This window comes from Lynx rufus, unplaced genomic scaffold (genome assembly GCF_022079265.1).
Source record: "Lynx rufus isolate CCGP_SWC_20201006 ecotype Redwood Valley unplaced genomic scaffold, mLynRuf1.p SCAF_10, whole genome shotgun sequence".
Lineage (NCBI taxonomy): Eukaryota > Metazoa > Chordata > Mammalia > Carnivora > Felidae > Lynx > Lynx rufus.
The window spans coordinates 44,033,193-44,047,431 of record NW_025814824.1 but is presented as its reverse complement, the minus strand read 5'-3'; the positions used below and the strand labels follow the sequence as shown (position 1 = coordinate 44,047,431).

The window sequence follows — 14,239 nt, the reverse complement described above, 5'->3', positions numbered from 1 at the left end:
ACATACTCTCTCTCTCAAAATAAATACATAAATATTAAGAAAAAACAGTATTTGTTCTTCCAATCCAAGAGCATGGAATGTCTTTCCATTTCTTTGTGTCGCCTTCAATTTCTTTCATCAATGTTTATAGTTTTCAGAGTACGGGTCTTTCACCCCTTGGTTATGCTTATTCCTAAGTATTTTATTATTTTTGGTGCATTTGTAAATGGGATTTTCTTAATTTTTCTTTTTGCTGCTTCATTATTAGTGTATAGAAATACAACAGATTTCTGCACATTTTGTATCTTTCAACTTTACTGAATTCCATTATCAGTTCTAGTAGTGTTTTGGTGAAATCTCCATTTTATATATATAGTGTCATGCCATCTGAAAATAGTAAAAGCTTTACTTCTTCCTTGCTGATGTGGATGCCTTTTATTTCTTTTTGTTGTGTGATTGCTGCAGCTAGGATCTGCAAACACTATGCTGAATAAGCTGTGAGAGTGGACATCCTTGTCCACTGACCTTGGCAGAAAAGCTCTGTTTTTCCCTGTGGGTTTTTCATACAGGGCCTTCATTATGGTGACGTATGCTCCTTCTAAACCTACTTTGTTGAGGGTTTTTATCACAAATGGATGTTGTACTTTGCGCCTACTGAAATGATCATGTGGTTTTTAACCTTCCTCTTACTAATGTAATATATCACGTTGATTGATTTGCAAATATTGAACCACCCTTGCATCTCTGGAATAAATCCTACCTGATTGGGGTGAGTAATTTTTTTAATGTATTGTGGGATTTGGTTTGCTAATATTTTACTGAGAATTTTTACATGTATGTTCATCGGAGATACTGGCCTACATATTTTTTTGGTAGTATCTTTATCTGGTTTTGGTACCAAAGTAATACTGGCCTTACAGAATGAATTTGGAAGTTTTCCTTCTTCTTCCTCTTCTATTTTTGGGAAAAGTTTGAGAAGAATAGATACTAACTCTCTTTAAATGTTTAGTAGAATGTGCCTGTGAAACCATCTGGTCCTGGACTTTTGTTTGTTAAGAGTTTTCTGATTACTGATTCAATTCAATTGAATTGCTTGTAATCAGTTGGTTCAAATTTTCTGTTTCTTCCTGATTCCATTTCTGGAGGTTATATGTTTGTAGGAGTTTATTCACTTCTTTTGGTTGACAAGTTTGTTGGCATATAATTTTTTGTAATATTCTCTTATAATTCTTTGTATTTCTGTGGTGTTGGTTGTTATTTCTCCTTTTTCATTTCTGATTTTGCTGGAGTCCTCTTTTTTCTTCTTTTTTTAATGAATCTGGCTAGAAATTTACAATTTTGTTGATCTTTTCAAAGGACCAGCTCCTGGTTTCGTTGATCTGTTCTACTGTTTTTTTAGTTTCTGTATCATTTATTTCTGTTCTAATCTTTTTTGTTTTTAATTTTTTTAATGTTTATTTATTTTTGAGACAGAGAGAGACAGAGTGCGAGTGGGGGAGGGGCAGAGTGAGAGGGAAACACAGAATCTGAAACAGGCTCCAGGCTCTGAGCTGTCAGCACAGAGCCCAACGTGGGGCTCAAACCCACGAACCATGAGATCATGACCTGAGTTGAAGTCGGACGCTTAACCGACAGAGCCACCCAGGCGCCCCAATTTCTGTTCTAATCCTATTATCTAATCTAATCTTCTGCTGGTTTGGGGTTTTTTGTTTGTTCTTTTTCTAACTCCTTTAGGTGTAAGGTTAGGTTGTTTGAGATTTTTCTTGCTTCTTGAGGAAGATCTGTATTGATATTAAACTTCCCTCTTAGAACCTCTTTTGCTGCATCCCAAAGATTTTGGACTGTTGTGCTTTCATTTTCATTTGTTTCTGTGTACTTTTTTATTTCTTCTTTGATTCTTTGGTTGACCCATTCATTGTTTAGTGGTACCATGTTATTTGAGCTGCATGTATTTGTGCTCTTTCCAGTTTTTTTCTGATGGCTAATTTCTAGTTTGATTATGTTGTAGTCCAAAGGGATGCATGGTATGACTTTGATCTTTTTGAATTTGTTGAGACTTGTTTTGTGGCCTAATATGTGATCTTTTCCAGAGAATGTTCCATGCGTACCTGAAAAGAATGTGTATTCTGCTCTTTTAGGATAGAATGTTCTGCATATATCTGTTAAATCCATCTGGTCCAATGTTTCATTCAAAGCCACTGTGTCCTTACTGATTTTGTTTCAATGATCTGTCCATTGTTGTAAGTAGGGTGTTAATGTACCCTACTATCATAGTGTTACTATTTATTAGTGCCTTTATGTTTATTACCTGTTTCATGTATTTGGGTGCTCCCATACTGGATGCATAAATATTTACAATTGTTATATCTTCTTGTTGGATTGTCCCCTTTATTATTATATAGTGCCCTTCTTTGTCTCTTGTTACAGTCTTTTTGTTTTAAAGTCTATTTAATTTGACATAAGTATTGCTACACCTGCTTTCTTCTGACATCTATTTGCATGATAAATGCTTCTCCACTCCTTCACTTTCCATCTGCAGGTGTCTTTAGGCCTGAAATGACTCTCTTCTTGGCAGCATACAAATTGGTCTTCTTTTTTTATTCATTCTGTTACCCTATGTCTTTTGAGTGGAGCATTTAGTCCACTTACATTCAAAGTAATTACTGTCAGGTATATATTTATTGTCATTTTGTGACTTGCTTTGTGGATGTTTTTGTAGTTCTCTCTATTCCTTTTTACCCTTGCTCTCTTCTCTCACAGTTTTCTTTCTTTGGCAATACAGATGGATTCCTTTCTCTTTATGTTTTGCATATCTATTACTGGTTTACAATTTGTGGTTACGATTAAGTTTAATATAACAGCTTCTGCATATAGCAGTCTATATTAAGTGGATGGTCGCTGAAGTTTGATCCTATTCCTTACTCCTCTCCTCATCACATTTTAGGAATATGGTGTCATACCTTACACCCTTTTATTTTGAGTCCCTTGACTGATTTTTACAGATATACTTATTTTTACTGCTTTTGTGCTTCCTACTTTTCTTACTTTTACTTATGGCCTTTCCTTTCTGCTCAGAGTCCCATTTAACATTTCTTGTAGGGTTGGTTTAATGGTCTTTAACTCCTTTAACTTTTGTTTGTCTGGGAAACTCTTTATCTATCCTATTCTGAATAAGAGACTTGCTAGTAAAGTATTCTTGGCTGCAGATTTTTCCCATTCGGCGCTTTGAATGTATCGTGCCACTCCTTTCTGACCTGCAAATTTTCTGCTGAAAAATCCATTGAGAACCTATAGGGTTTCCCTTGCACATAACTGTCTTCTCTTGCTGCTTTTAAATTCTTTATCACTACTTCTTGCCACTTTATTATGTGTCTTAATGTGGACATCCTTGGGTTAAGTCGGGGTTTCTCTGTGCCTCCTAGATCTGGATTTCTGTTTCCTTCCCCAGATTCAGGAAGTTTTCAGCTATTATTTCTTCAAATAAATTTTCTACCCCCTTCTCTCTCTTCTTCTGGTATCACCATAATAGGAATGTTATTATGCTTTTAGAGTCACTGAGGAGTTCCATAAGTCTATTTTCATTTTGCAAAATTTTTTTCTCTCACCTACTCAGCTTGATTACTTTCCATTACTCTATCCTCCAGGTCACGATTTCATTCCTCTGCTTCCACTAGACTGCTATTTATTCCACCTCGTATATTTTTAATTTCAATTTTTGTGTTCTTCATCTCTGAACTGTTCTTTTTTAACAGTCTCACTGATGTTAGCCACTCTTTTCTCACAGCTAAGGAGTATCTTTGTGATCATTACTTTAAATTCTCTATCAGGCCGGGGCACCTGGGTGGCTCAGTCGGTTAAGCGTCCGACTTTGGCTCAGGTCACGATCTCACGGTTTGTGAGTTCGAGCCCCGCGTTGGGCTCTGTGCTGACAGCTCAGAGCCTGGAGCTTGCTTCAGATTCTGTGTCTCCCTCTCCCTCTGCCCCTCCCCTGCTCACTCTCTGACTCTGTCTTTCAATAATAAATAAACGTTAAAAAAAATTTCTTTTTAAATCTTTAAATTCTCTATCAGGCCTATTACTTATCTCAGTTTCACTTAGGCCTCTTGCTGTGGTTTTGTCCTGTTCTTTCATTTCATTTGGAACATATTCCTGTTTCCTCATTTTGTCTAATTCTGTGTCTATTTGTGTGAGGAAACTCACTTAAGTCTCCTGCTCTTGAAAGTAGGGGGTGGACCACGCAGTTTTAACAAGGTGCGCACTGGTCCTCTTCCAGAGGGGACATGCCTCCACCACCGTAGACCAGCCCTGGTGATCTGCAAAGCACATGTTCGGCGGGAGGGTGGTGCACACAGTGCCCGTAAGTTTTGCAACAGCCCTCTTCCACAGGGGACGTGTAGGCACTGCCAAGACCAGGGCCAGCTGGGGCTGATCTGCAAAGGCAGGGTGCTCAGTTCTAACAAAGTATGTGCATCCTCCATAGGATGTAACCAGCCATTGCCACCAGGACCGAAGCCCCACAAAATGCAGTGTCAGGAGACTTGGAGTTGGCAAGGCCTGTGTTGGTCTTCTAGGGTAAGGGACTTATGGCATCAGGGCTGAGGCAGGCCTGCCTGGGAAGGCAGAATGCAGTATAAGCAACTTCGATAGTGAATAGTTCCCATAGGTGGCTGTGCAGTTTATGCTCAGAGGTGGGGAGGGAAATGGCACCAGTCAGCTCCTTTGTTCCTGGAGAAGTCCCTCAGGGAACCCTATCCCTCCAGGATACACTCTGACAGGAGTAATTAACTCTCCCTCCCCTACGCCCCAGGCATTTTTCAAACTGCTGCTTCAGTGCAGTATCTCTGCAGGCTGTTTGTCGTGCTGTCCCTCTAAGGGTGGAGACTCAATTTCCAATCACTCTCCCTGCTCTCCTAAAACCCAGCCTGCTGATTTTTAAAGTTCCAGGCTTTAAGTCCCATTGGTTATAAGAAATCTTGAAATTTCTTTCAAGAAATAAGAAACTCATGAAATTTAGCCCCTCTGGTGTTCAAAGCCAAATATTATGGGGCTTCATCTTACCCACACAGGCTCCCAGGTGTGAGGTCTCTCCCCTCTCCATGCTGGTGATGTCCCTCTCTCCCACAGACAGTCCTACAGGTCCCTTTTGTTCCCAACCACTTCTCTGCCCTTCTTACCCTCTTCTATGCGGTCTCTTCTCAACATTTAGTTGTGGAGTTTATTCTGGCAGGCTGTTTTCTGGGTTATTTACACTGATATGAGTGTCACCTAGTTGTATCCATGGGAACAGGTGAGCCCAGGATCCTCCTACTCTGCCAACTTTCCTGAAGTCTGGCTAGTACTTTCTATATGCTGTTTAAACGATCTTTGCTTACTCCCTCTATTTTAATATATTATTTGTCTTCTGATCCTCAGTGACAACTGAGTGAGAATCCTGATCCTCAGGATATTCATTAAATATCCACTAGTCTTTCTGATTCTATCTTCTACATTTTTAAATTCTTTTCTATGTTTTTCTGTGCCACATTTGAGGTAACCTATCTTGCACTTCATTAATTCCCCTTCATGTATGTCTTATCTGCTGTTCAAACCACTTGCTGAATCTTTAATTTTAAGGGCTGTATTTTTCATTTCTAGACACCTAATTCTGTTCTCAGGCTGTCTATTCATTTCACAAAATATACTGTTCTTCTCTGATTCATTTGAATCAGTCCAATTATATATTCAGGGTTTTTTTTCATATTGTCATTCTATCATTTCGGCATCCTCAGGGTTTAATCCAGCTTTGTACTGTGCCTTGTTGATTCTTCCTATGGACTTTACGTCTTCTAACTTTTATTATAATCTTATCTTGAAGCTTGAGTTTTGGGGGTATCTCTCTAGAAAGACTTTGTATCTGCTTCTGTACAAGTTCCAGAGGTATCAGCATCCTGATACCAATTGTCATGTTGACTTCTCACCTTGGGCATTATGGTATAAATTTAACCCAAAATATATCATGTCCAAATAATCCTAACATTCAAATAAACTTACATCAGATTAATCGTTTTATGGAATTAAAAACATGGGACAAAACAGGTTTAATAAAAGAGGAAAAAAATCTACCTTTTCAGCAGAAGAACCTGTCAGAACAAAAGTTGAAAAAACTGGAAGTGGATATTTGGTTTGAGGATCCCAACATTCAATAGTAGCTCCCATTGGAAGGCAGAAGAGAGGTACAGATTCTGAGAGTGGAAATGACTCATAGTCATCTTCTGGATATCTAAAAATTAAACCTTTTGGAGAAAGAGACAATAATAAATTTTTAAATAGTTACTTTTCCATAAATTATATCTGATACATATTAATAGGATATTTTAATAGCAAATTTCATGGAAATATTTATGTGTGAAATTTCAAAATAAATTTTTCTCTTGCCATATCAGAAATTTAAATAAATTAACAAATTCACCATTTTTTAAAAATTATGGACTTATAGTTCATTATAACATTAAAATGTATTGAATATACAAGCTAAAACTATTCAACAGGATCACCAACCTCAATGTATTCTCTTCTACATACCACAACATCTTATGGAGAGTGGTAAGGAACATAAAGGAAAATTTACTAACTACTTCAGTAAAAAATTCAGGGAAGGAGTAAGTGTTATGAAATAATGCCAAGGCAACAGAAATTATCAGAGCCCCTAAACTCATCTTGAGAGAGCAGCAGTATAAAAAGCATTCAACATGAAAAGTAAACAAGACAGAAATCTTGTGGCTGAATACAAAGTATGTGAGACCAACAAAGCAAGAGCAGGGGGCACTCTAGCAAGTATAACAAAGCCCCTTCAGAATAAAGTAGCCATAAAGCATCAGTTCATTAGCCTCTGATGTCTCTAATAGGCAGACCACCTCTAAGTTAAAATCTTGAAAGTCAGTAGCAGAATTCTGAGTTAAAATTCAGTGTGCAAAACTCTACATTCTAAACACGTGTCTTTAATCAAACACCTGAATACTTTCACAAACCTTGTTTCTATAAGGGTTTCTTTTTTAAAATGATACTTTTTCCGCTCCCCCCCCACACACAGACAAATTTAGGAAATCACATACAATCAACACATTACAGCAGTATTACCAGTATCACATTTTAAAATGATACTGAAATTTATAATTATTAGATGCTGCCTTCATTTTTATATTAAAAATTACATGGTCTGGTTTATTAGCATGAATGTCTTTAAGAAGACAATTGAGATTTTTAAGAAGACAATATGGGATTTGCCAGACTTCCCTGAAGTAAAACTTTATTCCGAAAATTGTGGCAGCTGGGTGGCTCAGTTGGTTAAGTGTCCGACTCTTGATTTCAGTTCAGGTCATGATCTCACAGTCGTTAGATCAAGCCCCACATTGGGCTCTGCACTGAGCATGGAGCCTGCTTAAGATATTCTCTCTCTCTCTCTCTCTCTCTCTCTCTCTTTCTCCCTCTCCCTCTGCCCCTCTCCCCGGCTTGCACACACTCTCTTTCTCTCTCTCAAAATAAATAAACATTAACAATAATAATTATAAAATAAACAAAAACTGTGCATGATCAAAAAGTAACTGACACTGCTTCTTTTCACAAGGAAGTATTCCAGTATCTTCTATTTACAACTGGAGCATACCTGTAGTTTCAGTTTTTATCCCACCATACCAGTGGGATGAAGAGGTCACACTTAAATCTTTACAGCCCTTGACACTTTACTGTGCAGTAAGAATGTGGCGATAGATTTCTCAAACACTTCATGGCAGAAAAGTTTCTCAGGCCCTCCTCTCCTCCATATAGCTGATTCTTTGCAACAAAGGAGAAAGGAAGCAAGTCCACCTTTCATGGCAAGTAACATGTGGTTTCAAATCAGACACACAGAGATAAGAGAAGGAAATGTAAGAAGTAAAGATGCAGTTTGACACCTTTCCGATTGCCAAAATATAAAAGGTCAGAGAGAGTAAGCAGTTTTTCACTGAACTGTTAAATGTCTTAGTGTAGACTAAAAGCTTGAATGTTCACTTCACAAACGCTTACCTGGGATGAAAATTTCTACTTAACAACATGTTTGCGGGGGGGGGGGGGTGTAATATTAATATATCTTGTAATATGTAATGTATTTAAGAAAACTTATACTTTCACAGCCTTTACATGCTAAAATTATAGATAATTCAATTTAGGAATAGACCAATCCCATAAACTACATTAAGGGAGCATACATCGTCTCCTCCAACCAAATGTTAATGTTAGGTGAGTGTGATGACCACTACACTACAGAAACTAACCAAATGTTAATGTACAACAATAACTACAGTAACAAATTTTTTTAAATTTACTCACCAGCTTTGTATGCTATTGCATTAGAAGCAGGCACAGACTTCTTATAACACAGAAATACACTGGAACCCCACTGTAAAATATAAATTATTTTTTAAGAAAACCAAAGAGTGAAAATAAATTGATTCTGTTGAATGTCTTCTAAAGATCCTATTCACTGAAGTCTATGTAAAACACACATTTATCAAACAGACTACAGACTATAAAAAAATAGCAAAACATGAAGTTCAGAACACTAAAAGAAAGGAGTAAAAAAACATTGCCACATGGGGCGCCTGGGTGGCGCGGTCGGTTAAGCGCCCGACTTCAGCCAGGTCACGATCTCGTGGTCTGTGAGTTCGAGCCCCGCGTCAGGCTCTGGGCTGATGGCTCAGAGCCTGGAGCCTGTTTCCGATGCTGTGTCTCCCTCTCTCTCTGCCCCTCCCCCGTTCATGCTCTGTTTCTCTCTGTCCCAAAAAAAAATAAATAAAAAACGTTGAAAAAAAAATTAAAAAAAAAAACATTGCCACAAAAATTAAATTGATTGAAAAAAAAAAAAACAGTTTTGAAAAGTTTAGAATGGTGTAATCAGACACTTTGAAAGAAACAGCACAAAGTTGAGTGGGCCGTAGGGCCCAAACTAAGGAAGACTGCGGTAACTGAGAAGCTATGATGTCATTACCTCCAGGGGCAAACTGTCTTGACTAATAGCCATGGGTACATCAGACATCTTTGCCTATATCACATTAAAGCTAGTAATAGATTTATCCAAAAATATTTCTCAGAATAAATCTGACCCAGTAGTAAACTTCAGTCTCACAGAAGTATAAATCAGAGGTGCTTAAGAGACTCAATCAGTTAAGCATCCAACTTCAGCTCAGGCCATGATCTCACGGTTCGTAGGTTCAAGCCCCACGTCAGGCTCTGTGCTGACAGCTCAGAGCCTGGAGCCTGCTTCAGATGCTGTGTCTCCTCCCTCTCTCTCTCTCTCTGCCTCTCCCCTGCTCACACTCTGTCTCTGTCTTTAAAAAAAAAAAAAAAAAGCATCCAAAAAAAAAGCCATGTAATACTACAATAATTAAAATAAATAAATACAAGGGGAGTTCTCTATCCAGTCTCCCTAGAGCTGTCCATAAAGATACCTCTAAAACACAAAAGCTAACAAAACCTCTATATTAGTGTAACATAGGCAATATTAGCACATACCAAAAAAAATTTTTTAAATCCCTGACTTTAAGTATTTATTTTTTCAATGAAATTATTCCAAAAATCAGATAGCTAAGGATCTTAAAAATTACTATGAATCATAAAAGAGAGATAAAAATAATTTTTAAAAAACATGAAAATAAAAACAGAGTAAATTATACACCCAATAATAAACAGGAGTCCAAAAATTATCCTTCTTGGGGGTTGGTGTTAACAGTACATATGCAACAACTTTATTCTTACCATTCCACAATTTAAGTTTTTGTCAACCTTGCAGAAAGTATGAGGAGGGGTTTCTCCTTTACTGGTTACAATAACACAGATATCAGTTACAGCCAAGGAATTCTGGGGTCGAATTAGAGGAGCTCTTCGATAAGTGATAAAGATTCTTTGTGAAGTAGTTGAACTATTGTTGACATTGGCACAGCGACCATAGGGTGTGGCTTGGATCACTTCGCATCCTGGAATAAGCCTTTCTTTCCCTTCATATAAAACTCTGCATGGCAGGGAGGGGAGAAATAGGTAGATAGGTAAGTAAACATAATTCTGGCTTTCCTCTCGAAAACAAACCAACAAAAAAATGGGGGGGGGGGGGTGAGTTCCTCTACTGTTTCTCAAATCTTTTTTTTTTTTTTTTTTTTTTTTAACGTTTATTTATTTTTTTTGGGACAGAGAGAGACAGAGCATGAACGGGGGAGGGGCAGAGAGAGAGGGAGACACAGAATCGGAAACAGGCTCCAGGCTCTGAGCCATCAGCCCAGAGCCCGACGCGGGGCTCGAACTCACGGACCGCGAGATCGTGACCTGGCTGAAGTCGGACGCTTAACCGACTGCGCCACCCAGGCGCCCCTCTCAAATCTTAATTGTAAACCAAAAGTAAGATCATTACTTTGGGAATTATAGATCTCTTAACTATTTTTTTCAAAGCTGGAATATAATTTTAAGAGCAAATAAGATCAAATAACTTAATTTTTTTATTGCTTATTACAAGAAACATATGAAACAAGAAAGGGGCAACACCACAAACATCCCAAGGTTGATTCCTAGATCAAGTATTCAGATGTTTCCACAAAATTTCCTTCATAATTCTTGTCAAAACTTTACCTTTAAAATCCTTTGACTAAAACTACAAAACAGGGGCGCCTGGGTGGCGCAGTCGGTTAAGCGTCCGACTTCAGCCAGGTCACGATCTCGCGGTCCGTGAGTTCGAGCCCCGCGTCAGGCTCTGGGCTGATGGCTCAGAGCCTGGAGCCTGTTTCCGATTCTGTGTCTCCCTCTCTCTTTGCCCCTCCCCCGTTCATGCTCTGTCTCTCTCTGTCCCAAAAATAAATAAACGTTGAAAAAAAAAACTTTTAAATAAAAATAAAACTGCAAAACAGTTTAAGAAATTAGACATGAGCATTTAATAAATAAATAGACATCCCATAGCCACGATAAGAAGACGTAATATTTGGTATGATGTCAATATTTCCCAAAGAGATCTACAGAATCAATACAATTCCTTCCTATCTAAATCCCAGCTGCCTTTTTATACAGAAATTGGTAACGTGAGGGGTGTTTGGGTGGCTCAGTCAGTTGAGCGTCCAACTTCAGCTCAGGTCATGATCTCACAGCTCGTGAGTTTGAGCCTTGCATGGGGCTCTGTGCTGACAGCTCAGAGCCTGGAGCCTGCTTCGGATTCTGTGTCTCCCTCCCTTTCTGCCCCTCCCCTGCTCATGTTCTCTCTCTCAAAAATAAATAAACATTAAAAAAAAATTTTTTTAAGAAATTGGTAACATGATCCTAAAATTCATATGGAAGTGCAAGGGACTCAGTATAGACAAAGCAAACTGGAAAAAAAAGAACAAAGTTGGAGGACTCACACTCTCCCATTTCAAAAGTTACTATAAATCTAGTCATCAGCAGTGTGGTGCCCCCATAAAGGTAAACATATAGACCAATGGAATGGCATGGGAAGTGCAGAATTAAACCCATACATTTACAGTCAACTGATTCTGACAAGAGTGCCAAGATAATTCAATAGGAAGAAAACAGTCTTTTCAACAAATGGTGCTGGAACAACTGGGTATCAAATGCAAAAGAAAAAGAAGTTGAATCCCTTCCTTATACTACATATAAGAAATGGATCAAACACTTAAATGTGAGAGCTAGAATGACAAAACTGTTAGACAAAAAACTGTAAAATTTATTAAAAAAAATAAAAATTTGTGACCTTGAATTCTACAAAGCCTTCTTATATAGGATACCAAAAGCACAAGTGACAAAAGAAAAAATTTTAAAAAACTGGACTTCATCAAAATAAAAAACTTCCATGCCACAAGTGATACCACCAAGAAAGTGAAAAGACAATGGACAGAATGTGAGAAAATATTTGCAAATCATGTATCTAATTAGAGAAATCTTTCCAGAATATGTAAAGAACTCTTACAAATCAATATAGAGATAAATAACAATTTAAAATGGATATAGGACTGACAAAGAATATATGGAAATTCTCTGTACTATCCTTTTTCTTTTTTTAATGTTTTTATTTATTTTTGAAGGAGACAGAGAGAGACAGAGCATGAGCAAGGGACGAGCATAGAAAGAGGGAGACACAGAATTCGAAGCAGGCCCCAGGCTCTGAGCTGTCAGCACAGAGCCCATGCAGGGCTCGAACTCATGAACTGTGAGATCATGACCTGAGCTGAAGTCAGACTCTTAACCGACTAAGCCACCCAGGCCCCCCATTCTCTGTCTTATCCTTAACAACTCTTCTGTAAAACTAAAATTATTTTAAAATAAAACATTTTTTCTTTTTTTAAGTGGGCGAAGAATCTAAATAGGCATTTGCCCAAAGAAGATACGACTGAAAACATGAACAGATGCTCACCATATTAGCCATTAGGGAATTACAAATCAAAGCCACAATAAGATAACACTTCATATACACTGGGAAGACTATAATCAAAAAGACAGATAATTACAAATTGGTAAGGTGAGAGTGTAGAGAAAGTAGAATCCTTATACCAAGATGGTGGGAATCAACTGCTTTGGAAAACAGTCTGACAGTTCCTCAAAGGGTTTAAACATGGAGCTTCTGTATGACTCAGCAAGTCTACTCCCAGGTATATACCCAAAAGAAATGAAAACATACATCTGCACAAATACTGGTACACAAATACACATTTAACAGCATTATTCATAACAGCCAAAAAGTGGAAACAATCAAACATCAACTAAGGAATAGATGCATAGAATGTGGCACACCCATATAACAGAATATTGTTCAGCAATAAAAAGCAATGAAGTACTAACATGTGGCACAAATCCATGAACCCTATCAACAAAGGCCACATGTAGTATGATTCCATTTATAGGAAATGTGCAGAATAGGCATGTCTATAGAGACAGAAAGTAAACTAGTAGTTGCCTAGGGCTAGAGAGTAGAAAGGGGTAGCAGAGAGTGACTACTAATGAATATGCAGTTTCCTTTTAGGGTGATGAAATATTCTAAAATTGGCTGGGATGACAGCTGCTCAAATCTGTGAATATACTAAAGACCAATAAATTCTACACTTGAGATGGTTGAATTGTGTGATATCTGAATTATATATGTCAATGAAGCTGTTAGAACCCAACTAAATATTAAAATAAAAAGCCTCTATATTTAAATCAGGATAGTATTAGCAAATCACTAAACAGAAAGAACAACGAACACAAAAATAATCTAGTATGATAATGGTGACATCTCAAAATACTGCTGGAAAGATGGACCTTTTTTTTTATTTTAATTTTTTTTTTTTTAATGTTTGTTTATTTTTGAGACAGAGAGAGACAGAGCATGAACGGGGGAGGGGCAGAGAGAGGGAGACACAGAATCTGAAACAGGCTCCAGGCTCTGAGCGGTCAGCACAGAACCCGACGCAGGGATCGAACTCACGGACCGCGAGATCGTGACCTGGCTGAAGTCGGACGCTTAACCGACTGAGCCACCCAGGCGCCCCAAGATGGACCTTTTTTAATTTAATAAGCAGTGCTTGAATAACTGAATTGCCATTTTGGGGAAAAAAATTCTATCTGTACTTCACACTGTACACCAGAAAAAGCTCCCAGTGGATCACAGAGATAAATGTCAAGAATGAAACCATACCAGTACTAAAAGAAAATCAGGGGAAACTAGGTGGCTCAATTGGTTGAGCGTCCGACTCTTGATTTCGGCTCAGGCCATGATCCCAGGGAGGTGGGATCGAGCCCCATGTCCAGCCCTGCACGGAGCATGGAGCCTGCTGAAGATTCTCTCTCTCCCCCTCTGCCCTTCTTCCCTGCTCACACACACCTCTAAAATAAAATATAAAAAGAAAGAAAACCTAGCAGTGGGAAAAGTGTAACTATGACTCAAAATCTAGAAGCAATAAAGAGGAGTAATAAACTTCATCAAATAAACTTTACATGACAAAAAACACAAGTCAAAAGACAAATTATAAACTTGGAGAAAACATTTGGAGACTTATTTCACAAAAAGTTTACCTTTCTAATACATAAAAATGTCCTTTAAAAAAAACAACAAATACGTATGTATCAAAAAAGAAGCCAAAACCGTTTCTAAAAAGATATGGTCTTTAAACATATGAAAAATGCTTAATCTCATTAAAATTACTCTGACACATCATTTCTTGACTATGAGACTGACAAAAATTCAAAAATTTGATCCCCTATTTTGTGGATGGGACTGTGGGGAAAGCAGCACTTACAT

General features: G+C 37.9%; 1 protein-coding gene across 1 annotated transcript in view; it reads right to left on the bottom strand.

Annotated features, from left to right (window-relative positions):
- Window positions 1–14,239, bottom strand: part of DENND4C (DENN domain containing 4C) — a 123,102-nt gene that overhangs the window by 68,849 nt on the left and 40,014 nt on the right. Inside the window, exons 3-5 of the mRNA XM_047064862.1 lie at window positions 9,748–10,000; window positions 8,323–8,392; window positions 6,082–6,251 (exon numbers count right to left, since the gene is read on the bottom strand). Of these exons, the coding sequence (XP_046920818.1) occupies window positions 6,082–6,251; window positions 8,323–8,392; window positions 9,748–10,000 (493 nt within the window). The remainder of the gene's footprint in view (window positions 1–6,081; window positions 6,252–8,322; window positions 8,393–9,747; window positions 10,001–14,239) is intronic.